At 37.4% G+C, this 24346-nt stretch overlaps 1 protein-coding gene across 1 annotated transcript in view; it reads right to left on the bottom strand.

The window, feature by feature from the left end:
• Window positions 1–24346, bottom strand: part of HCN1 (hyperpolarization activated cyclic nucleotide gated potassium channel 1) — a 202429-nt gene that overhangs the window by 56916 nt on the left and 121167 nt on the right. Inside the window, exon 4 of the mRNA XM_051804740.1 lies at window positions 15780–15998. Within this exon, the coding sequence (XP_051660700.1) occupies window positions 15780–15998 (219 nt within the window). The remainder of the gene's footprint in view (window positions 1–15779; window positions 15999–24346) is intronic.

The raw sequence follows: 24346 nt of genomic DNA, 5'->3' as shown, positions 1-24346 counted from the left end.
CAGTACTAAGATTATTTATGAACCATAGGAGCTTTAAGGAAACCAGACAACCTCTGCTCTGAGTGGGTTACCTCATTAATACTATTATTACTTTATGAACTGTTGTCTAACATATGCAGTGTGAAACCTTCTTGCATATTTTATTTGAAAGTACAGCTAGATACTCAAGATGCAAAGAGCCCTTCAACTTATAGAGGAGATTTTAGGTATATAATTTATTTTTTTAGTTAATCTAAAACTCTTTGTCAGACTGTTCAGGTTTCCAGCTTTACCTGAATGTCTGAGGTTAACACACAGCATCACACAATATTCATGATTCCGAGCTTTCTGCATCAACAACTGCAACAGTCTGACAAACTGCTCTTCTTCGTGTTCCCAGCTGTTGTGTTTCATTCATTCTTCCAAACTGTCTGTAAACTTACCTTCTTTTTCTCCTTACCTTGCCTTTATCTAGTCTTGAAGTATACACACTTCAGAGATATCCTTAGAGAAATAAATTTATGGCACCTGAAGGCTGCTCTGGTAAACAACAGTCATGGCAGGAATCTAATACTCCAAGCAACCTTTTGTACTCCCTTGAATAGCATAATTATAGACCTGAAGGTTCTAGAGGAATGACTGTGAGCAACAGGATGTACTCTCTTATATTCCAGAATTATGGAACTTATTCATTAGATACAGAAAAAAAAAATCAGATTTATTCACTTAAAGATAATTATTTAATTGGAATAAAAATTAGAAATAAGAGAGCTACAACCTCTATCAGGAATGGAAAAGCCAATGGAACATTCTGCAAAGAACAAATTTTAAGGCAATTTATAGCTTTCTTCAAACAAGTAGTCTAACAATCTCTGTAATATTTCTGGTTATGAAGAAACAGTTCAATGCATCAACCATTCAATCATCCAAATGCATTAAATCTTACATAAAGAGTAAGTAAGTAAGTATCTTTTAGTCTCCAAAAAGGCACAAAAAGTTGTTAGTAATAGTGGATTACTTCCCACAGCTCTGTAGAGATTTAACTCTCAAATAAATAATGATACTGTATTTCTGTCCTGATCATTTCTGCAGAAACACTCAGGGAAAGTGTTTTATTCAGCTGGGTTCATTCAAAAGTGAAGTCACAAAGCTGTAACTGTTAAAGAAGAATAATGGAACTTCTGACAAATAATACCTTTTTTTTCCTTCTTCCATAACAAGAAGGAGAAATAGAGAGAGCCTCAGAGAAGTAGGCAAAAATATATATAAGATGCTATAAAAAAAAAGGGAAAGCAGTGAAAGGCTAGCAAAGGGATTTTAAACAATTCTACAAACAATTCTAAAGATTATTTATGTTTTCTTTCACTTAAACAAATATGCATACCTATTTTTCCCTTCCTAATTATTTTAGGAGTACTCTGCTCAGCATCTGAAATTTTAGCAAAATTTACCTTAGTTTTACAGTAGAATAAAGTTTCCTTTGTTTCCATGGCAAGAGAAGCCATTTGCACTCTAGAACCACTGGCTGTGAGCATGACAGTCTGCAATGGACATTGTTTCACACAGGCAATTGATAATCCACTTCTATTCTGAACTAGCATCCTAAACAGCATTGCCAGCACTGACAATGGTGTGTCTGATGGAAAGGCTGCAGTGCAGGACTCCTTCTGAAGCCGAGGAGGCACCTGCATAGACCTGCCAATGAGGGTCCTTCCAGGTAGGCAATGCAAAGTATTTGGTTTTGTTTAAAACAAGTTTTGGGTTTGGAAGTGTTCTTCTTTTTTCCATTTTTTTTTTTTTTTTTTTATTTAAGGCATGTATTAAGCATTAACAAAATATCACCAGGCCCCTTTTCAGTCTTTTGGAGATAGTCGATTGAGACCACAAAGTTTTGTGTGATGATCATGAAATTGTAAGGAAACCTTCCCAAGAGAACAGCAGTGCACCCCCCATAGAGAAGGCCACACATGGGCTGCGTGCAAAACACAGGTAACAAAGTGCTGAGGCAAGTAAAGGCTTTTCATTTACACTCTGTTTCTCAACCAAAGGTGAAAAAGAGCTGGAAGAATTCATAATGCCTTCACAACAAATCAGTATATTTTAAAGCTGCATAGACAGTGAAATTTTTAGTAGTCATAATCAAATGTAGCACATGGGCTCTACAATGCTAATTCCTGAGAACTACAGAAACAGAACATTGCTTCTGCTAAAACCTCAGTGTTATATAAGAACCTCACTATAAATAATAACTACCTGTGGCAACTTAATGATTTTAAGGGCTAAAGCAGCAACCACTTCAAATATAAGCTGGTATTTGCTTCTGTTTTTCACAGTGGACTCCAACATTTTCTCAAATTGATGGCCAAAACAGAAGCCCTCTTTGCCACGCAGGGAAAGTATGTTAGAAGTTGCATATAATGTAAATTACATAGGTAAACTTTGTTTTGAGCAATTTTATGCCTTTAGCCCCAATGTGTCACAGAAATTCTGACTAACACACTAAGGAATTGCCTTCAGCCGCTGCTGACAGGGACAGCTCATTTTCTCAGCCTGCCTGATTGATCCCTCCTCTGCTCAGATCTGTACTACAAATCTGAATGTCACATGCAATGCGGCATACACCCAATATTAATGAATATGCCACAGTACAATGCTTTCATTATTCACTTTTTTTTTCTCCTTTTTCCAGCTTTTTCAAATTGTTCTATGTAATTACACCACTACACCCCTCTCCCCCATCCCCCCCGGAAGCTCTCACTTTCTTGGCATTAAGTGATACAGAAACATTTAGAAAATGAAAGCTCTTTTTTCTGCCATGGCAAGTGTGGTGCAAGGTTTAGCTGAGGGTCCTATCTTCTCTAACCCCCACAAAACAGACTGTTTTTGTGGAGGGTTTTGAGGAAGGAGTGGACAAATGTCCTCTGCCAGATGCAGAGACTGCCTTAAAAAGAGACGTGGGGACTGGGGGAAAGACTGAGAAACTACAAGAGAAAATGAAGCTGAGGTAAAAAAAAGGAAGAGAGAGGTTTATTCTGTCCCAAATAATTTCTGAGTTTGGCACTATTTTACAAGGTTATACTGTTCTTTACTATCTTCCACAAATCAGGAACTCTTACAGAGTAAGAGTCTGTTTCTTAAATATTTTGCGAACAGACATCTAAACCTCAATCTTTCAGCAGTAAAAAATTATCTTTTCATTTACTGAGTTACATATACGATTAGTTTTATTGTGCCATTGCTTTTCAGTCAGTTACCCTCTGATTTTAATAGCTTTGTTTTAAAATCAGTGGACCAATATAGTCTACTGCAGTTTTTAATCTTTTTTCCTTTTTTATAGTAGTCCATTTACTTCCCTTTAGATTTTTTTTTCTAGAAACACTGCTTGAAGATTAAGTACTGTTGCCTGCCTTACAGGTGCACCTGATGGAGCAGGGATTATCAGCTGCTATCCTGTCTCTGCCCGTGCAACCCAAAATGTCATGGCTGGCTGACTGGGTGATGTGATATAGTGTCCAGGTAATCATTACCATTGATCATTTGGGTCTTTTCTATTATTTTATTTGCACTGTCCACATATAGAAGCTCCTGATGTTCAAGGTGGGGGGGACATGCAGGCAGAAGTTAAAGGGTCATCTCTATCTCTTTGCCCAAAAATCAGAGGGGAGGGCATGCCAAATGATTCCCTGATTTCTTCCAAATAATGTCAGGTAGCCCAATGAGAGGTTCTTCTCAGCCATCAATAAATCCCTCATTCCAAGCTCTTACGTCATAGTTCTTCTGTACAAGAAGTCATCCTCTTTCCCCTGGGTGCAGTCCCAGTTCCCTCTTCTCTTCATGTCTCCCTACCTCCCACTTCACATATCCCTTGGCTCCTGCTACTTCCAGTACCTCTGTTAAACTGCCCAGTCATCTTCGGGGCTCTCTGCCTCAGTTTTCCTTTAAGTTAGCCTTTTGGGCTGCCTCTGGTGTCAGTGGTACTCCTGGCTGAGGTGAGGCCATATCCATCTTCTGACGCTGCCTAATGATGCCCAAACATGGGCTGAAAAACACCTGATGCTGTGCAGGAGTGAAACAGTAACAATGAGAGCTGGACTCTTCAGCCAGGTGATCACTGACTCATCTCACTTATTTACATTCCCTACAAAGTCAGTGAAAACAAAGGCCTATGCCTAAAAAAATGTTGAGAAAGGAAAAGGGATAGGGAGGTATCTTATTCAGGGGAATTAACTCCATTAAACCTAGTTACCAGCTCCTATCACATGTCTAATAAGAAGCACCCAAAGACTTCACTTTTCTTTTAAAAAAAGGCTCAGTGTTTTACTCAAAACTTTATAAAATTACTTTTATATTTACATTAAATTCTGCAGTGAGCTCTGCCTGAATATACGGAGCTATCCAGCACTGCCTGTAGTAAAAGCATCTGCTGAACAAATATTTTGTCTAGAAGATCATATAGGTGCTTATGTGAAAGTGACATTTTCCTAATTCCAAACTTTATTTTTTTATTATGCTGTGGTAACCACTTAGTGTTTAGAGAACTTGTTTGTTTGTTTGTTTTTGTTGTTGTTTGGTTGCAGAAAATTGCTGGAAAAGATAGGTCTGGTGCATTTTATGAAAACACATGGGGATAAAAACATTCTACTTCTATATTCATTACTGAATCTCTTTTCTAATGAAGGTTTCTTGAATTAGTGGTACAATATTTTTTCAAGGTTAGTAACCACTTGGACTGAACTGTTAATTTAGCACACAAAAGAATACAAAGAACTTTTTAAAACATTCATTCGCAGAGAGAAGGTTTTAGTCCTTTTTTCTATCCTCTGCACTCCAAAGCATTTATAAATATTGCATGTCTTAGTTATATAAGTTATCATGTTTTCAAGGTAGACATGCTTTAATTACTTGAACATTAAGAAACACGGTGAGGTCAGGAGAGAATTATGATTTAAATGTCAATATAAAAATAATCAATCCTACTTTTTTCCCTTTTTCCTTAACAAGGTAAAGGAAAAAGACCCAATCTTCACAGCAAGGATTATTTTCTCACTCCTAATATTGTATTAATAATATTGACTGCTATTTCCTTCTACCCATCAACAGGACATAAGCACAATAATTCTAGTGTAACTGGGATAATTGCTACCAGCTATATCTATCTGGTGTGAATCACAGAGTTTTGTATTGCTAAAAGGTAACTTGTGCTGTATTTTAACAGAGACTTTGAAAACCACAAGTTAGTTCCTTGGTTTTTGTTTCCCTTTTTTTTTTTTTAATCTATTTAATGTGAAAACCTATGGTAATTACTGTGAAAAGAAAGCAAATTGTGTGTAAAATCTGGCTCTGGTATACCTTCATGTCTTCACAGATAATTTTATATAGTCATCATGAACATGGCTGAAATTGTAATGAGCTTGCTCTGCAGTTTCATATGGAAAACTGTTAGAAACCTAATCCATAATGCAAGACAGCAGAACACTTTATAGGTAAATTACCCACAACACAGCAATAAATCAAAGAAAGTCCCATCTGTCATTTTAGAAGCAGTGGGAGTCTATTACAGTTTGGCACAGGTATGATGCAGCTGGGTGGAGAGCACTTGGCTTGCACAGTACCCGCTACTGGGAGGAACCAATTGTCTTTTCAGAGATACAAGACAAAAATAACCAGCCCGATTACCCCAGCAAGATGAGAAGCTGAAACACAATAATGAAGCATCAGGACAAAAGAGGAGAGCAGTCTAGTGAGAATGTTCTGACTGATCTACATTCCTCTCCGAAGTCTTACCCTCAAACTAAACATACTGTTCAGTTTCACTTGAAAAGAAACAAACATGTTTATTTAGTTATTGCTGCATCATTAAAGGTAACTTCTGATTTTTGATTAGGAGAGGGGAAGTAGTTTTTGTCCTTACTTGTTGCAATACTGTCTTTTGTTCTTTCTCACTTCAAAATTTGGGAAGATCAAGGTCAAACTAAATATCACAACTAGGAGCAGCAAAAATTCAGGTAATTACTAAAAACATAAATTGACAACTATGAGAAAGAGACAGCAAGTGATGGTAGCAAAGGCCCTATCCTGACATAACAAATATTTTCATGTTCAATAAGTCTCTGTGCAGCCCACACTGGCTCTCATGGCTGTATTTACATATTCATTTATATGCCAGTGGGTTGAGTTCACAATGGTCTTAATTATGCATCAAGTTATTTAAAAGAATGCACATAAATGAAAGAATTAATGTACCTACACATTCTATTATGTGCATGTTCTTTTAAATAACAATACGCATCCTGTGAAATGAAGTATCTGAAAAGTTTTTTCTGAAACGCAGATGTGTACTTTTTTTCCTTTCAGAGTGTTTTGTTATTCAGTTATACCAAATATGTTTTATTACATATTTACTTGCAGAAGCCAGGAATACTTTATCTATCCATTTAGCAGCCTGTGACCTGATGGTTGCTGAAACTGCATAAGATGATTCAGAAATAATCCAAAAGTCAAGATTTACAGATGATTTTCTAACTGTAAGGCACCCTGGACTTCCAAATAAATGCATAAACTACCAGAACTACCAGAAACAATCCACAAATACGGCATCAGGCAATAACTCTCAGTAATGCCTAAACATTTAGGGAATTTTCTCCTTCACAATCCTACAACGACTATATTGCTTTTGGCACAGTCAATACTTAGTCCTGTTCTGACACTCTAGAAGACTGTTAACAATACTTGTATGGGATTATTCATAACATACTTCAAAAATTGTCTATTTAAATTACTGCATTATGGCATAGCTAAGTAGGATATACACCTGTGCAAATTGATGAGAATTTTCTAAAACTCTGCAAAAATACAAGCTGATAGTTAGCAAAAAGCTTTTGTTTTATGTTCCTTTCCCCTCCCCCCTGCCTCCCCCCAAGTAGGTATAACTCCAGGATAAAATAAACCATCCCTCATTTTCCAAAATAAATTATTCCTTTGGGGTGGCCAGTATACTGTAGCACTGCTGTACAGAAAATATAAGATTTATCTTCCAAGTGTCTCACCTTCTCCAGCAGTATGAACATAACATGACCTATTGCTAAAATTATGGTTTATAACTGAAAACAGACTATTCTTAAGTAAAGAGTCAGAGAACATTTTCGTGTTATGCTATTGGCAGACTTTCTAAAACCTACTATCAGCACCAGAAAAGCAAGACTTCTATTTTTAAAAACCATATGAAAACCACGAAAACCTACTGAACTTAGAAATCAGTACTTAATGAGAAACTTTGCTGCTCAGATCAGACCAGATTCAGGAATAACATTCTAAAACTCCAGTATTGCAAGTTCAGCTGTGTGCCTTAAATTCAAGTTCTTCAATTTCTATTTTGAACATCTGTCCAATTCAAGGGAAAAAAAACGCCAGAAAACTAAATTTTCAGAAATTTTTATAAATGGCATGTAATATGTAGGGATGGGAACTCTTCTTTATCTGTTTCAATATATTTCATCTGAATCTGGACTCCAGCAAGGCTCCACCTGACAAAAATATTTACATGTATATGAATATTTATACTTTGTTTTATAATATATATACCAAAAGCTGCTACAAGCCTAGTTAAATAGTGATATGGTCTTGGGGTTGCCCAAGCTCTTCCTTTCCTATCAATTCCCATCATGACCAGAACTGCCATTTCCTAGACCCCTGTGAAAATACACAAATCCGTGATACTTACAGATGAGATAGTTACACATATCCAAAATTTTCCAGAAATGTTTCCTAAGCACCAAAGCAGTACTAATGAACATGCCAAGACCTTGGTATCTGCCTTGTTCCACCTTCAGTTTAACAACCAAGTGTTGAAGCTTAGGAAAACATGGAATTGCTGTCTCCCATTCCTCTTTAAGAAAATACAGAGGCATCACTGGCTGAATGCCCAGCTGAAGTGCATGTACACCAATGCACACAGCATGGGTAACAAACAAGAGGAGCTGGAAGCCATCGTGCAGCAGGAAAGCTATGATGTAGTCACCATCATGGAAATGTGGTGGGATGACTCGCGTGACTGGAGTGCTGCCATGGGTGGCTATGAGCTCTTCAGAAGGGACAGGCAGGGTAGGAGAGGTGGAGGGGTGGCTCTATATGTTAGAGAGTTTCTTGATGCTGTAAAACTCGAGGTCAGTAACAATAAGGTTGAGTGCCTGTGGATCAGAATCAGGGGGAAGGCCAACCAGGATGAAGAGGGTGATGAATTATTCTACAAGCAGCTGGTGGATGTCTCAAAATTGCCAGCCCTTGTTCTTGTGGGTGACTTTAACCAGCCGAATGTCTGCTGGGAACTCCACACAGCAGAGAAGAGGAAGTCTGGGAAATTCCTAGAGTTTACAGAGGATAATTTCCTGCTCCAGCTGGTAAATGAGCCTACCAGGGATGGGGCCCCACTAGACCTGCTGTTCACAAAGAGGGAGGGGCTGGTGGAAGATGTGGTGGTTGGAGGCCATCTGGGGCACAGTGATCATGAAATAATAGTTTTCAATACTCAGGGACACAAAGAGGGCCTTCAATAAAACCTCCACACTGGACTTCTGGAGGGCAGATTTCAGCCTATTCAGAAGATTGGTTCAGAGGGTACCTTGGGAAACAGCCCTTGAAAACAAAGGGGTCCAGGAGGGATGGACATGCTTCAAGAAGCAAGTCTTGAACACACAGGAGCAGGCTGTCCCAGTGTGCCGAAAGGCAAGCTGGCAGGGAAGACAACTGACCTGACTGAAAAGGGAGATTTTGAAGGAGATTAGGGTAAAAAAGAGAGCTTACCAATTATGGAAAAAGGGGTTGACTATTCAGGAAGAGTTTAGGAATGTAATTAGGTTATTTAGAAAGAAAATTAGAGAGATGAAGGCACAATTTGAACTCAATCTTGCCACTTCTGTTAAGGATAACAAAAAATCTTTCTACAGATACATCAATAGCAAAAGGAGGGGCAAGGAAAACCTCCATTCTTTGTTTGATGTGGGGGGGAACATAGTCACCAAAGATGAGGAAAAAGCTGAGGTATTTAACACCTTCTTTGCCTCAATTTTCAACAGTAAGACAGGCTGTCCTCAGGACAACTGGCCTCTGGAGCTGGAGGACAGAGATAAGAAGCTGAATAGCCCCTCTGTAATCCAAGAGGGAACAGTTAGAGACCTCCTGAGCCATTTAGATCCTCACAAGTCTATGGGACCAGATGGGATCCATCCTAGGGTGATGAGGGAACTGGTGGAAGAGCTCACCAAGCTGCTCTCCATCATTTTCCAACAGTCCTGGCTCTCTGGGGTAGTCCCAGATGACTGGAAGTTGGTGAATGTCACGCCAATCCACAAAAAGGGCCGGAAGGAGGACCCAGGAAACTGCAGGCCCGTCAGCCTGACCTCAGTGCCTGGCAAGGTTATGGAGCAGATCATCCTAAGTGCAGTCACACAGCATATACAGGATGGACAAGGGATCAGACCCAGTCAGCATGGACTTAGGAAGGGCAGGTTCTGTCTGACCAACCTGATCTCCTTTTATGATCAGGTGACCCACCTGGTGGATGAGGGGAAGGCTGCGGATGTGGTCTATCTAGACTTCAGCAAAGCCGTTGACACTGTCTCCCTGACATTCTCCTGGAAAAGCTGGCAGCCCATGCCCTGTGCTGGGTTAGGAACTGGCTGGAGAGCTGGCCCCAGAGAGTGGTGGTGAACAGTGCTGCATCCAGTTGGCAGCCAGTCAATAGTGGTGTCCCCCAGGGATCAGTGTTGAGTCCAGTTCTATGAAATGTCTTTACTGATGATCTGGATGAGGGGATTGAGTCCACCATCAGCAAATTTGCAGATGACACTAAGTTGGGGTGCTGTAATGATCTGCTGGAAGGCAGGAGGGCTCTGCAGAGGAACCTGGACAAGCTGGAGGGATGGTCTGATTCCAATGGGATGAGGTTCAACAAGGCCAAGTGCCGGGTCCTGCACTTTGGCCACAACAACCCAATGCAGCGCTACAGGCTGGGCACAGAGTGACTGGAGAGCAGCCAGACAGAGGGAGCTGGGAGTTTGGATTGACAGGAAGCTGAACATGAGCCAGCAGTGTGCCCAGGTGGCCAAGAAAGCAAATAGCATCCTGGCCTGTGTCAGGAACAGTGTGGCCAGCAGGACCAGAGAAGTGATTCTTCTGTACTCAGCGCTGGTGAGTACAGAGTACCTGGAGTACTGTGTCCAGTTTTGGGCCCCTCAGTTCAGGAAGGACATTGAGGTGCTGGAGCAGGTCCAGAGAAGAGCAACAAGGCTGGTGAAGGGACTGGAGCACAAGTCCTATGAGGAGAGGCTGAGGGAGCTGGGGCTGTTCAGCCTGGAGAAGAGGAGGCTCAGGGGAGACCTCATCACTCTCTACAACTCCCTGAAAGGAGGTTGTTACCAGGTGGGCATCAGTCTCTTCTCCCAGGCAACCAGCAGTAAGACAAGAGGGCACGGTCTTAAGCTCTGACAGGGGAGGTTTTGGTTGGATATTAGAAAGAAATTTTTTACAGAGAGAGTAATCAGGCATTGGAATGGGCTGCCCAGGGAAGTGGTGGATTCTCTGTCCCTGGAGGTTTTCAAGAAGAGACTGGATGTGTCACTTAGTGCCATGGTCTAGTAACCACAGGGTTGGACTTGATGATCTTGGAGGTCTTTTCCAACTTGGCTGATTTGATGATTCTATGAATGAGTGGCTACCAAGTCTTGACTTACTCTATGGCACAACCCCCCCCGCCCATACCCTAGAATAACTGCTTGGAGAAAGAAACTTCTAGAGGTGGTCTCTCTTCCCAGTTTTTAAAGGGAGGACCTCATTTTTCTCACTGCACAAAGTGATCAAGTACATATGACAGCCTCCCGGAGGCCGTCCAAAGCACCCCAAGAGTTTACTGCATCTTGCAGTGCATATCAAGTATCTCTTCATGGACTGCATGAACAGTTTAGATCTCCAGATTGGAGCTGTGAGGGACAGACTGGAAAAGCTGGGGCAAGGCCTTGCACTGCAAAATCTAAAGCTCCTGCCCTAACTCTGTTAGTAATTTTTAAATATTTCTTCAGATAATTATGAAGTGAAAAATGAGTAGTCTGAGCTTCAAATCCCAATGTTGTCTATGTAAAAATATATACCACTACACAATTGTGTAGTAGTTGCTTACTACTTACAACTTACTGGTTGCTTTTAAATTAACTTTATATGCAATTAATTGCTTTTTCTCTGTATAAAAGTATATTTAGGTCTTTTTCTCCTTTTGAATTAGACTTATTTAGCTGAAGATGTGCTAAAAAACCATAAATAAGGCTGTAAAATAAAAGCAGATTATGGAGTTAGGAGGAGATGTCCTTTGGGATATTGGAAGTTGATGTCTTACCCAGAATTCTTTCACAGATTTAATGATGATTTAACATACCTTCCCATGACTCTGACAGCATCCACTATACAGAGCCAGCTGTAATTTTTTTTACATTTCCTTTCATATATATATGGTTGAATTAACCATTTGTTATGCCTCTTATATTACTTGCAATTGCTAGAAGTGGTTTGATTCTTTTTCTGTTTTTGAGACCTTGTCTGGTTGCTCAAGTACTACTAGAAAAAAAACAAAATACACATAATGAAAATGGATCACTAAAATTAATTAAAATAATAAAACACCCCCAGCTAATACCTGATATTCTTTAAAACCAGTTTAAAAATCTTTAAGCCTAGAGACAACCGGTATGCTACTACAAATCTTGACTCTCTTAGATTGTTGTCCCTGGATACTTTACGCTCATGACAGACTGGAACAGAGAAAACATTAACCTGTCTTCAATCATGATAATTCAATGACATTCACAGCATTAGGAGAACATCTTCCTATTAAGAACTGCCAACATCTAAAGGAAGAAATATTTAACTAATGATCTTCACCTCCTTGTCAAGTTACTGTTCATTTTGCCTTCTTTGTTTCACACTAGACTGTTAACAAGTTCTGCATACACATTTCTGGTTCTTTCAAATAAATGTTACCTTTGCAAAGGCAAATATCTTTGAGATGTGATAACTCCTTAGATGTTAAAAAGTGTCAGAGCTGTTGTCACTTAAAAAATAACTTATAGTTGCTACTGCATTCATCTTTGACTTACACCAAAGCCAGGGAGGAGAGTGCTGAGATGTCATTGATTTATTGACTTATTCAGTCCTTTTATAAGGTAGAATGGTCTGTCAGACTTTCTTACTGAAGAGAGAATATGGATTGAGTATACCTGGTTTGGACATCTTTCTCCTTTGTCAGGTATTAGGCCCTCACAAACTGATACCAAGACCTGAGGTATGTATTAAATCTGAGAGGTATTTTTTTCTGTGAGAACAGTTTCACTACTTCAGTAGAAAAAAAAACGAACTTCCTCAGAGTGACCAGAATGTATCAATGCATTCTTTTTTGTACCACTTCAAGTTGTACAATTTTATTTCCCATCTTCTACATTTGATGGCTTATAATTACTCTTATAAATTATGTCTTTGGCCCATAACAGTAAATATGTGGAGCAATATTTGCTTCCTTGTCATATTTTTATTTGTCTCAGCATGCAACCCTTGGGACGGATCAAACTCTTAGATGGTGTTTGACATATTTGGCTTCATGAAAACTCTCTCTTGTCTTCCTGTGCTTAGTTCTTCCATTTTGAACTATGCCTGTTCTAGTTTTGCATACCCTGAGCTTTGGAAGGATCTGAATGAGGAATATTTTGGCTAATATTTCACTTCTAGCTGCTTTCAGTGCGAGAAGGACCAGTGAGAAGGACCATAACTTTCCTTTTCTTTTAGTTATATTTCACAGACACATTTATGATGTTATTCAGAGAAGAATCAAATAACAACCTCTTTCTTCACCTCCACTATCATTCTATGTTGCCTAGCAATTCGTGCTAATTACATTCTTTTCTGTAATTCTTATAAGAAAAATAGTGGAGCCAACCACAGATATATATGTCTAAAAAAAGAAGTTGATCTTAGAACTTAAGCCCAAAAAATCAAAACAAGTCTCACTCTCCTGATTTTTTAATTTCAGATGAAGAAAAAAAGCAATTCATTAGGCAAAAAATAGATAATGTATTATATTAAAACTCTGAAATCAGTGGCTGGGGATTTGATTTACCTTTTTCTCAAATCTCAGATAAGTGAAACATAAGCAACTTTTATCTGCCAATACTTTAGAAAATATGCCAATAAAATGGGTAGCATAAACTGATCTTTGAAATACCTATTTATCTAGTTTGCAGAGTAAAGACAAATATAAAACACTCATCAGTAATATATAGAAATAGCTTAAAATTCTTAGCCTATAATCAAAAATTTATTTCCAAATATGATTTGACTCTGATAAAGCAATGATTAAGAATATACAAACATGACTGTATAGTTGTTATAACTGATATTATATGTATAATTTCAGGGTCTCAGAAATCAATAGAAAAAAAGTTCTTTAATTAAGACATCCTTTAGCTCTAGTCCATAATAACTAGCTTACAAGGGGCTTTCAGCAAAAGAGAAACATTTCTCTAAAGCCTAGAAACATGCAATTTCTGGATCATTTCTTACATTTCTGATTGTCAATGTCATGCTATTTTTTTGCCTCTGAAGTCAGGAAACAAGTGAGAAGTAAAACTAAAAAGAGGAATAAAAATGTTGAGAATCGAAGGAATTAAAAAATGCCAGATATTTCTATGCTAGTGTTTAATAAAGTGTGTTTATAAAATCAGAGAACAAACAAACAAACACTTTTGCTTGCTGTTAACGAGAAAACATGAGAAATGCAATACTGCTTGACTGCTACTGGGTTTTAATTTACACCAAAACTGCAAATGAAACTGGCTTTACTCTGCACAGTTTACAATATATGGATATATTTACATATGTACTATATTTCTTATGCTCAAAATATTATGATACCATGCTGCAGCCAACAAGGTCTGAGGATAACAACTAAGATGAGTTTTTAGGTGGATAGTGACATTTCCTCTATTTCATACATCTGTGTATAGTGTGTGTGTATGTTCACCCTAAACTCTAATGAAGCTGTAGTTATACCTCATGTCCCTTCTTATAATGTTTCTGTCCCACAGCTCCCTAGAAATGTCCCATTTGGGTAAAATTACTTTCCTTTCACTTGGCAGAATAGACCCAACGAGCCAGTTGGGTTACATGGATTGGCCCTTGACTTCATATGGAGATGAAATAAGGGGGTTTCATATGGTCACCGACAGCTTAGGTTTTTGGAGATTTTAATGCTCACTTATCCTCTCTTTCTAAACTGCTCATTCTCACTTATGTTTCATGATACTACAGTGTGTGAAATTTCTTGCTTGCAAACTTCTGTTTTGAACAGCTGTTTTGTCAGCCACAAGCTAATTTTTCTGTCACTGAATATACAGCTCATCCCTTACCTCTTCCTGTTTCTCATATACTGAGCCTATGGTCATGTTGCAATTTGAGCTTAACAAAACTGAATGTAAACTGTTTTTTCATCCACATGCTCTCATTTCCTTCCTCTTTGCCTGCCTGTAAAGAAAATGCCCCGATCCATCCAACCCAAATATTTTTTTCAGTTTTCTCTCCTTCTTGTCCAGCAAATTCAGGTCATTTCTCTTCATACTCGGCATATGCCAGGGTCACTCTCTTCTCTATTCTCTATCTGCCAGGTTTCTCCCCCAGGTGTGTGTTACATCACACTCTTTTTTGCCCAGTTTGCCTTACTGGCCTTTGTTATGGACATATGCCAAATACTATCGCTCAGGTTGTGTTTCTTCATTTTTGACGTGAACTCTGATTTCACTACTTTGCTCAGCTGATCTCTCCCCTGGCATGGCCTGTCCAGTTTCCCATTTTCTATAATAGCAAATTTTGTCATCTTTTAAGCACCTCAGTAATTCCACACATCCTTATTGTCCCTGGCTGAGGTTCATTCTGATCCTTTCTTCCTTATACCATCATTCCTAGTCTTAACTCCTAGTTTCATACCTTCATTCCCATTTGTCTCTGATTTTTATTATACTGACAGCATTAATTACTACTTATTACAGAAAGTTCCCACCCTGTACCCATTCCTGTCTCTTTAATTCCAGTCTTACTTACATGGACTCAAACAACCTTTTTCTTCCTGTTTCATAAAGAACTCGCTTCTACCAATCTCTCTCTACTTTTCTACCTTTTGGCCACTGTTCTTTTTGACCTTGGAGAGAACCTTACAGGTCATGGATTCACATGTAAAAAATACAAGGCAATTTGTTACAAGGCAAATGAAGGCCTCTTCTGAGCACTTCTCTGAGGAAGTTACAAATGAAACTAATTGATTTGGTCTCGTTGTCATTTAAAGGACATTCTTTTGACATGTTCTAGGTGATCCCTGAACTGCACTCCAAAGGAATAACAGAAAATTGTACAGACATGGCCATGCTACCAAGCTCAAGGCCCTTGCTCCAAGCTACCTAGATCAAGTACCTACAGAGTGTAGCATGGGGGTACAAAGCTACACTGAATTTCCCTGAACCAGGGAAATTGAGTTTTCATGGAAGAGTTTAAAGGAAGTTGAACATTGAGAACATCTTACTTTCTAAGGAAACTGGATTCATGCAGAAATATATTGAGTTTATGGAGTCTTCTGAATTCCTTTGTGTTCAATGACATCTGCCACAGGATTCAGACACTACTAGATTATTTCATGTAAACTCATACAGCCTTTTCCACAGTTAAAACATTCCATTAATCTGTTTCAGAAGTTAAGGAGTTATGAGAAAATGGGTTACCTTTTCTTGATATTGTCGTCGTGAGGAATCCAGAGACTGAATGAGGGCAGTGGCATGACCAACAAACATGGCATAACAAGTAGCCCCCACGATCATACTCAACATGGTTATCCACAGGTCGGACATGCTGACAGGGGCACGGGCTCCATAACCAATGCAGAGCATATGGCTCATGGCTTTGAAGAGTGCATAGGAATACTGCTTTCCCCAGGAATCATTCTGCAAGAAAAGAGACAGGTGGCTGAGCCTGGAAGCAGCTGAAGGGAGAAATATGTTTGTACCTGTATAGTGGGCTGGCTCTGAAAAAAGGGCCTGGTGATGTATCCTATATGCTTGAGAAGAGATATTCCTTCTAAATTAATCATTAGGTAAAGCGTCAGTGATTCTGACAGATAATAGCACAGTGAGATGAAATAAAATTGACTATTTTTAATACATGATTGTATTCTTAAATATGGCTGTTAATCTAATTACAAGGAGACTAAAGGTCAATTTTATTTTACAGTCCATGGCAGATGAATTAGAAAAAGCTGAGCACGCAGACTTACCAAGCACAATAAGGCAGTATTTTGTTTTAATATGCATGAACATATTCTTATGGCCTATGTTATTTCTTTCTTTTTGAAACTGTCAGTTTTAATACACGACCACATTCACCTTACTAGCTGTTTCACTTTTCAAGGACAGAAAAAACCCCGTATTATTTCTTGCGATGTCTGCTTATCCTGATTTTTTCTTGTAATATTGTGTTTATACAAGAATAATCTCAAAAAGATGTCTGATTATTCTGCATCATCTGTGTTCATAGCCACATTCTGTGCAACTCAGCCCCTCGCCCCAAAAAGGTGAATACCTAGGCCCTGCATTTCTGATGTGAAGCTACCCCTTTCCATTCTCTCTGTGAGATTAGGACACGACACTTCACTCACAAGCTTTTAAAACTGCAAAGGTGTTGGCAGAAAGTCAAAGAGGCTGTTCCAGAGAAAAAGAGACACCTTAACACATTCCAAGAAGCCCTGGGACTCCTTGTCAAGTTTTTCTATTTTTCTTGCCAAAGGAATAAAAAAGAACAGGGAAACAAACTGTGCTTGCAGGCATGCAGCACACATGAGAAAACACAAAAAGAACTGAGAACAATTTAAAAAATAACAAAGTGAAGAAGAAAGAACTGGGATGACATTTGAAAAATTACATAGCTATACAGTATAGGGTCTAATATACAAGACCAAAAATAATAATCCTGCTAACATCAACGAATCTCAAAATCATAAGTAGCATTTATATATAAAATTTATATATTAAATACTAATATTTATGTCTCTCTTCCACCGACAAAAGCTTTACTCAAATGTTCTTATTTCTAAAAGAGCTTCAGGCTTGCTCTCTTGCCAAGGTTACTAATTACCCTTGTGCCTTACCTCTATTAAAATGCTCTTTCAAGACCCCCAATTAGCCTAAATAACTGGTACCACAAAAAAAGCTGCCACTAGCTGTATTGAAGAGGACATAGTAACTATTTATTCACTCAGGTAATAATTTACAAATTATTGGCTTCTCTGTAAGTTAAATCTTTTTGGATTTGGGAGCTGTTGCTGTCTTCACAAGTCAAAATTTTGTGTCATAAATACATCTAAGGAATACGTTTTGAATGTCTATACTTAAAAAATTTTTAAAATGAAAATTATCTTAGGTAGCTGGGAATCAGGTACGTTTCAATGAGTAATGAGGAAATAAGTTTCCTATTGTTTCAGATCTTTAAAAATACTCAAAAAATGAAAGAACCACAGAAACTCCCTGCCTTCTGGGTGGGTCACTGCAGGTATTTTAATGCAAATTCCCCAAGACTCATATCAAATTCTCTAGCAGTTGCATCTTTATATAGATTATAATGGGAAAAACAATAAAGTGAGTGCTAGAAGAAATATATCTAGGTCTTTTTAAGGCTACAAGTAGCATTATTAAAGTCACAGTATTCATGAGGCTGTAAGCTCAAACTGTCAGTTCTTGCAGGGCTCTTTACAGTGGATCTTGATCCTTAACTGTATTTTTCAGCATAACTGTTATAAATATTAACAAAAATAAAAGCTGATCTTCATCCTCTCTTACGAATATTTTCTATCATACCTTTGGTGTGATAAATCTCAATTACAATAATTCCTATAAAATTATATTTTTACATTAGTCTTTGAGTTAATCCAAACACTGATGGATTTTATTTCATGACTGAGGTACTTTCCAAGTCTGTGAATCACAGTTATCAGTAAAATACCATTGTCTCAGGAAAGAATAAGAAAACGTAAGTGGAGAAGAAGCAGGAATAAACAAAACAGAAAGAGTGTTTCCTCCTAACAGGGTAACAAGGCAAGTGGAAAATAAATACTACTTAAGAAGTACTATGAGGGAATAAATGAGCTGTAATGACAAAAGAAAAAAAATGAAAATGTACAACAAAATAAACAAACATGTTTAACTACATAGCTGCCTTTATATGTGTGTGTACATATATAAGCCAAAGTGTGATCCAGCATTTCAGTCAGTCAGGACTGGATCTGAATCCAAAGCAGAGGTCAAAGCTCTCTCAAATGGCCAGTTTGTTATACAAGCAGCATCAGCTGTTACTGTGTAGTTTGTTAGAGACCTTGTTACAGGCTAGGCACATTTCAGACATTTGTGAATGGGTGACCCTGAGCAGCTGGTTCTCAGATAGGTACAAAGGCTTTAGAAGAAGGACAAAAAAGCCCCAAAAGCTAGTGAAAAAGCATTTGAATTCAACTTTGATTTATCTGAGGATCTTGTTGCTGAAAACACTTGCCAGTGGTTTTTTGTTTCTTTTCCTTAATAATCCATCGGTTCTTATATAACCAGTTGCAAACATTGGTCTTTTTAGTTTGTATGGGGATTTTTTTTTAAATCATGTTCAACAAATGCCATTGTGGAGGGTACAGATTTCAGTACAGTTACTTCTGTTGTTCAATGATTTATTCCATATATAAACCACTTAAAAAAACATTGATTCTAATGTCAAATCCTATACATCACGTATGTTACAACCAATGTTACTAAATTAAATAATAATTATTTAATTATTTTCCTATTTGTGTTGTATAACCTAAGGGTTTGGCAGGACTAACTCTAACTTTGTTTCATTGTGGGAGGTTGGAATTTTCCACAACCTTGTTCCAATATGCTGCTCTTTGCTGTACAAAAGTGAGGTGTGGCCATTCCTCTGCTACTAGCCTACAGTGATATTTTAGTTTTTTAATAAGAAGCAGTTTTGCACCTGCATCAGAAGGAGATTTTATATAACACATTCACAGATAATATTCCTGAGTTAATAGAAGCCCATTCTATAAAATAAAATATCCTGTGTTTACACAGTCAGCTTTTCTTTATATAATACATATAATATAATATAATATATATACTATACCCCTAAATATTAATATTTACATAAATACACATTAAATGTTTCAGCAAATAGTCACATTCTGATTTTAATGTATATTTTTGCTTGGCTTTTTTTAAAAAAAGCAAACCACAAACTTCTATGAGCTGAAAAAATCAACTACTAATTAATAAAAAAGGGCATTTAATTTCTTAGTTGACGATGGGTTGATCACTGTTTCCAGATTAGCAGTAATCAGTTTAAAAAGTTTTAAATGTAATGACATCAATTTGAAAAAACTATTAAAGACTGTAATTGTGAGAAATACCAAAGCTATTTATCCAAGGTTTGATTACATAATCTAGCTTGATTACATTAGGAAATCCTCACATTTATGAAAGCAATGGTCACTGATCATTTGCAATTAGTTCTATAAGTATATACATTATCTTTGCACTTATCCTGAAGAATATATTAATTACAGGGCGCTTCTGATTCTTAAAAATCTGTTTCTCAGACTTTTCCTTCACCATAGAATGCTATGGTTTGTTCCATAATTTCATACAAGACTCCTACAAATATCTGCTTGTAATATTAACTTTTCAGCTCAAAAGAAATAAATCACAGAAAGATCACATGGCACCTTCTAAGGAACAACAATAAAAGGCAAATTATTTTTCTCAGTGGATTAAGAAAGGGTTTTGTGTTTTACTGTAGTCTATGGAGGTTTTCATCAGGAAATTTTTTCCACTCCCATATTGTAGTCATTCTCTCAGACACAGCTTATCTTCCCTCAGCCATATCCTTGCACTGAGATATAAATTGATTTAGAAATCTTGTACTAAGGAGACTATTGCAAACAGTAATGGTTTCCCCATTTTTGCTTTAGATCCTTTTTTCTTTCACATCACAGTCACTGCAGGTGTCACAGAAATGGTCCTGTCAGTTTGCAAGGGCATGCTTTACAATCATGCAGCAAAGATTGACTTAATAATTAAGTGAAATGGTTTCTACAAGGATCTTGAACTCATTCTCTATCTTTCAAAATTGTAGTAGAAATGTGGAAGTAGCTTGTCCCTATCCAAAGGAGCTTGCCTTATTATCACTCAGACACAATCATTCAATGCCAACCATTGTCCTTAGGTTCTTCTGAAAGTAAGTGACATCTGAAGAAAGGTCTTCATAGGATATAGGTAGTTATTGTCTATCCTAGTAAATTAAAAAGTAGCACAAGGCATTTCCAAGCTCTAGAATTTGGATCACATAGTTTTACTGTTAGAAGTGCCCAGGGCATGTGGCATGGTGGCCACATAACACTCTCCCAAACAACAGCAGGTCTACTTTAGAGCGGGTGTAAGGTGAGGAACCATTCCTTGCAGGCAGCTGGTATGAGCTTGCCCTGTGCCGAAACCAAACCAAGATTTATACTATGGACATAGTAGGTAGCTCCTAAACCATTCCTACCCTGCTGTCCATCAAAAGTGGGCACCTTTAATTTATGACCATGGAGGCAGCTGGACATTCCGTAAGTAAGCCCTCTGGTTTTAGCATTGTCACAGGAAGTTACTGCACAAAATAAATGTAAAATTAGGGGTGGGGCTTCAAAAGTTGAAGAAAGCACAAAGAAGTAATCTATATATACATTTTGATATAGATTTATAGTTTATATACTTTTCCATCAGTAGGCTAAATAATTTTCTGCCTCTGGTGTCATACAGTACCTTAGAATTACACATTAGTTAAAATCTCAGACAGGAAATCGCAGCAAAATATCATCTCAGCATTTCATCTTTTGAAGAAGTTGTTTGAATTTCACAATGAATGATCAAGTTGGCCAATGGGAAAGTTGCGCAATATTTACTGTTTCAAAACTCATGCCATAGTGCACTACCCTGTGAAACCTCTACTTCTTATCACAGCTATTCTTCCTAAGTATAACTTGTTTTCTAAAACTAGTAAACAAAGGCAAGGTGGGATGAGACTTGGAAGACTAAAAATTTTGCTGTTCTCAAATTCTTAAGAAGTGCAAGAAAGAAGAGTATATTTTAGGAAGTGTGTAAGTACATATGATTTAAGGAAAAAAAAACTGAATTGGTAAGCTCAGTGAAACAAGCAGATGTCTTCAGAAACTTCTCAACATTTTCTCTCTGCTGATATGTGCACAGATAACAGATGGTGCAAGTGACTCAGCATATACTTTCAAGAGCAGTACTAGCAGAAAAAAATTAGAAAGTGTTTGGCATTGCATTCCCCGGGAAAAGAAGTTTGACTGGAGAAGCAATGACTAAATATTATATATTTACTCTGTTCAGAGATACGTGACTTGTCTGTCATTACAGCTTGTTCATTTTTTGGTGCTATGTCTTTGGCACTAGCCATCAAACAAAAACAATGTAGCAGAACAGATCTTTCTTTTTATTTTGATTATTTTCTTGATGTAAAAAACCCTAGATATTTACCTGCTAATATATTCCCCTATTAAAAGCAAGTAGCCAGAATATCTACTTATGATCACCTTTTTGAGGTAAGGATAAATAATTTTCATTGTAGAATCAGCGTGACAATTCATAAACAGCAATAGAACAGCAGATATTTGGGTTATGTACACAGCTTGGTCTTTCACATATATTTGAGTTATTATATTCCAACTAATAGGCCCATTGCATTCAAAAGGATGGTTCACATAAGAAGATATGCACAGAATCTCATAGAGGAGGGTTCCCTGTACACTCCTAAGTACTGTTCATCATTATTTTTATCTTTGACTAGAAATACAATCGTGAGATTCTACAGCTGTACACGTACAAACTCACAAAATAATAAATTAAATCTTATGTGAAAAACACTTTATTCTTCTGCCTGTGAATCAGCTCACTCTGATTCATCCTTTTACCTGGTCACTGTGCTCCCTTAACTGAACCCAGATGACTGAAAAAAAGTTTGTGATGCATGAATCCCAAGTAATATAACAGTCCATTACAAAGATTTACTTTAATAAGAATTTTATAGGAATTTCAGCTTGCAATACCATTAGAAAGCTTTTATAAAGTTTAAAGTAAAATGTGAACAGTACGAACTTTGTCCATTTTTCCCATGTGAAAATTTAACAATGCTAGGAAACTTTTGCCTTCGGGGAATTTGATTGCCTACACTTGTAATTTTTCAGAAAATTGTGGGTTTGGCTCAAGCTAATTAATACCCTCCAAAACAGCTCCTGAACCAATCTGAGAGTTAGCACAGGTTTACTTTGCCTTGGTAACTAAGAAGTCCAGTTTTACGGAAGCAGGTTTTGGAAGCAACAGACTTCCAGGGGAAAAAACTTACCTGAGCACGCTTAATCTATCAGTATCAGTGCATTCCCCATGTCAGTCAGTGACAAACTAATGGATGAATACTAGTTAAAGAATTTTTCCAAATTGTACCTTTCATCTCTTGCCCATCTTCTGGAAAAGTGTGATCAGAATGTAGGGAAGAAATCAGGCATTTTTAAAGGATTTGTGTTTCAGTTCCTTTAAGGACTCACAGGATGTGAACTGCTTCAGCAAGAGGGATATTAGGGGGCTCTAGGTTTTGGCTATATACATCTTTTTTTCAAACTTATTAGGTGGCATCATCTTTAGCAAAAATTACTGCTTCTGTAGAGCATTCCTTTTCACTGCATTTGAAATCAGTGTCATTATTACAAAATATTAAAGAAAAAAGTTTTTACAAATGTGTACTGCTGAAATGGCAGATGTTACCATGCCATTCTATGCTGAACAAAGTTCTTTGAGATCTTTTTTTTTAAATTTATCAAGTAATCAAAAAATCTGATCAAGACAGCTTTTGTTTCCTAATCTCATAGCACACAAAGTTTGATTGACATTCAAATCACTCTGATTTTTGGTCTTGTAATAAACTTAAGTACCATTGTTTACAAGGAACTGACTGGAACAGATACACATTGTCTGCCAATGGGAAAATATGCTGTAATCACAATAAGTACTGTGTGGTCACAATAAGTGATTAAAACAAGTGCATCTACAGCATTTTAGTAAACATAATTTCACTGGATAAACAATGCATCCTGGAAACAAAAACTTTCTTACAAGAAAAGAAAAAAAAAACTACAACAGGAAGAATTTTCAATGAGAAACCTTATTCATGAAATAGCACTGTTCAGGAGAGGTAAAAACTCTGTGCAACTAAAGACAACGTATCTATCATTTCTATTCTTTTCATTTGGTGAAAGGAGCTGGATATGATGTAAAACAGTTTACTAAACAAGCCTAGAGTATTGAATCAAACCATTTATGAAATGCTTTTATAATCCAATCACTGAGAAAAGCTTTGAATTTTAAACAGTGGCTATCTGATAGTGAAGAATAGGCAAATGATAATGTGGGTTTAATATAGAGCATTTCTGGGAAACAGCTGAAGGAGTGAAGTGACATAAACTTGACTCATGACTCCACAGTGTACTGCTTTACTGAAGATTGTTAGGAAGAATCTCCACCATCACAGACAATATTTGCAACCAATTTAGGAAAAGGAACTTAGCTGAAGGAACTGCACCTGTCTATTATGTGAACAACTCAGACTAGACAGCAAACTATGTGAAGCATCCAATCCCAAATAAAATGACAAATGAAAATCATATGGATTTGGGAGTGGACATTGAGCTTTCTGAATGCTATCACCACACTCTTTGAATGAAAGTGATTTTAAGCTACACTGAAAAAGGAAGGAAACAACTAAGTTCACAAGTGGCAGAAAAGGCTATCACTAGGAAATGGCTTGGCAAATTTGATACATAACTTGAAAAGTACACAGACAGATATGCACAAAATAATAGTTTCCCCACGCTTTCTCACTAAGAACATCTCAAAACATTCAAAATCTGATTTTGCAAGAAACACTTCCATCCTTCTTCTATACAGAGGTAAACTCTAGCTAAATACATTTTCTTTGTAAATATTTGTAAGAATGTGTCCTTAGGAAAAAAAAGATAAAAATAGTGGATTACAGTAGATTAAAATGGTCTAATATAATCCACTCATAAAGAGTCTGAATATGCTTTAATCTGCTTAAAAATGAATCAAGGTTAACCAATGCTACTTTGACAGAGAGAATCAGCATAAGGGTTCAAACTGGGATTCAGGAGTTCCTGAATCCTGTGCTTTAAAAAACATGATTTTTTACC

Source organism: Manacus candei, unplaced genomic scaffold (assembly GCF_025592945.1).
Source record: "Manacus candei isolate 608988 ecotype Guabito, Panama unplaced genomic scaffold, ASM2559294v1 h1tg000061l, whole genome shotgun sequence".
NCBI classification, from domain to species: domain Eukaryota; kingdom Metazoa; phylum Chordata; class Aves; order Passeriformes; family Pipridae; genus Manacus; species Manacus candei.
This window is presented reverse-complemented; position numbering and strand designations above follow the sequence as displayed.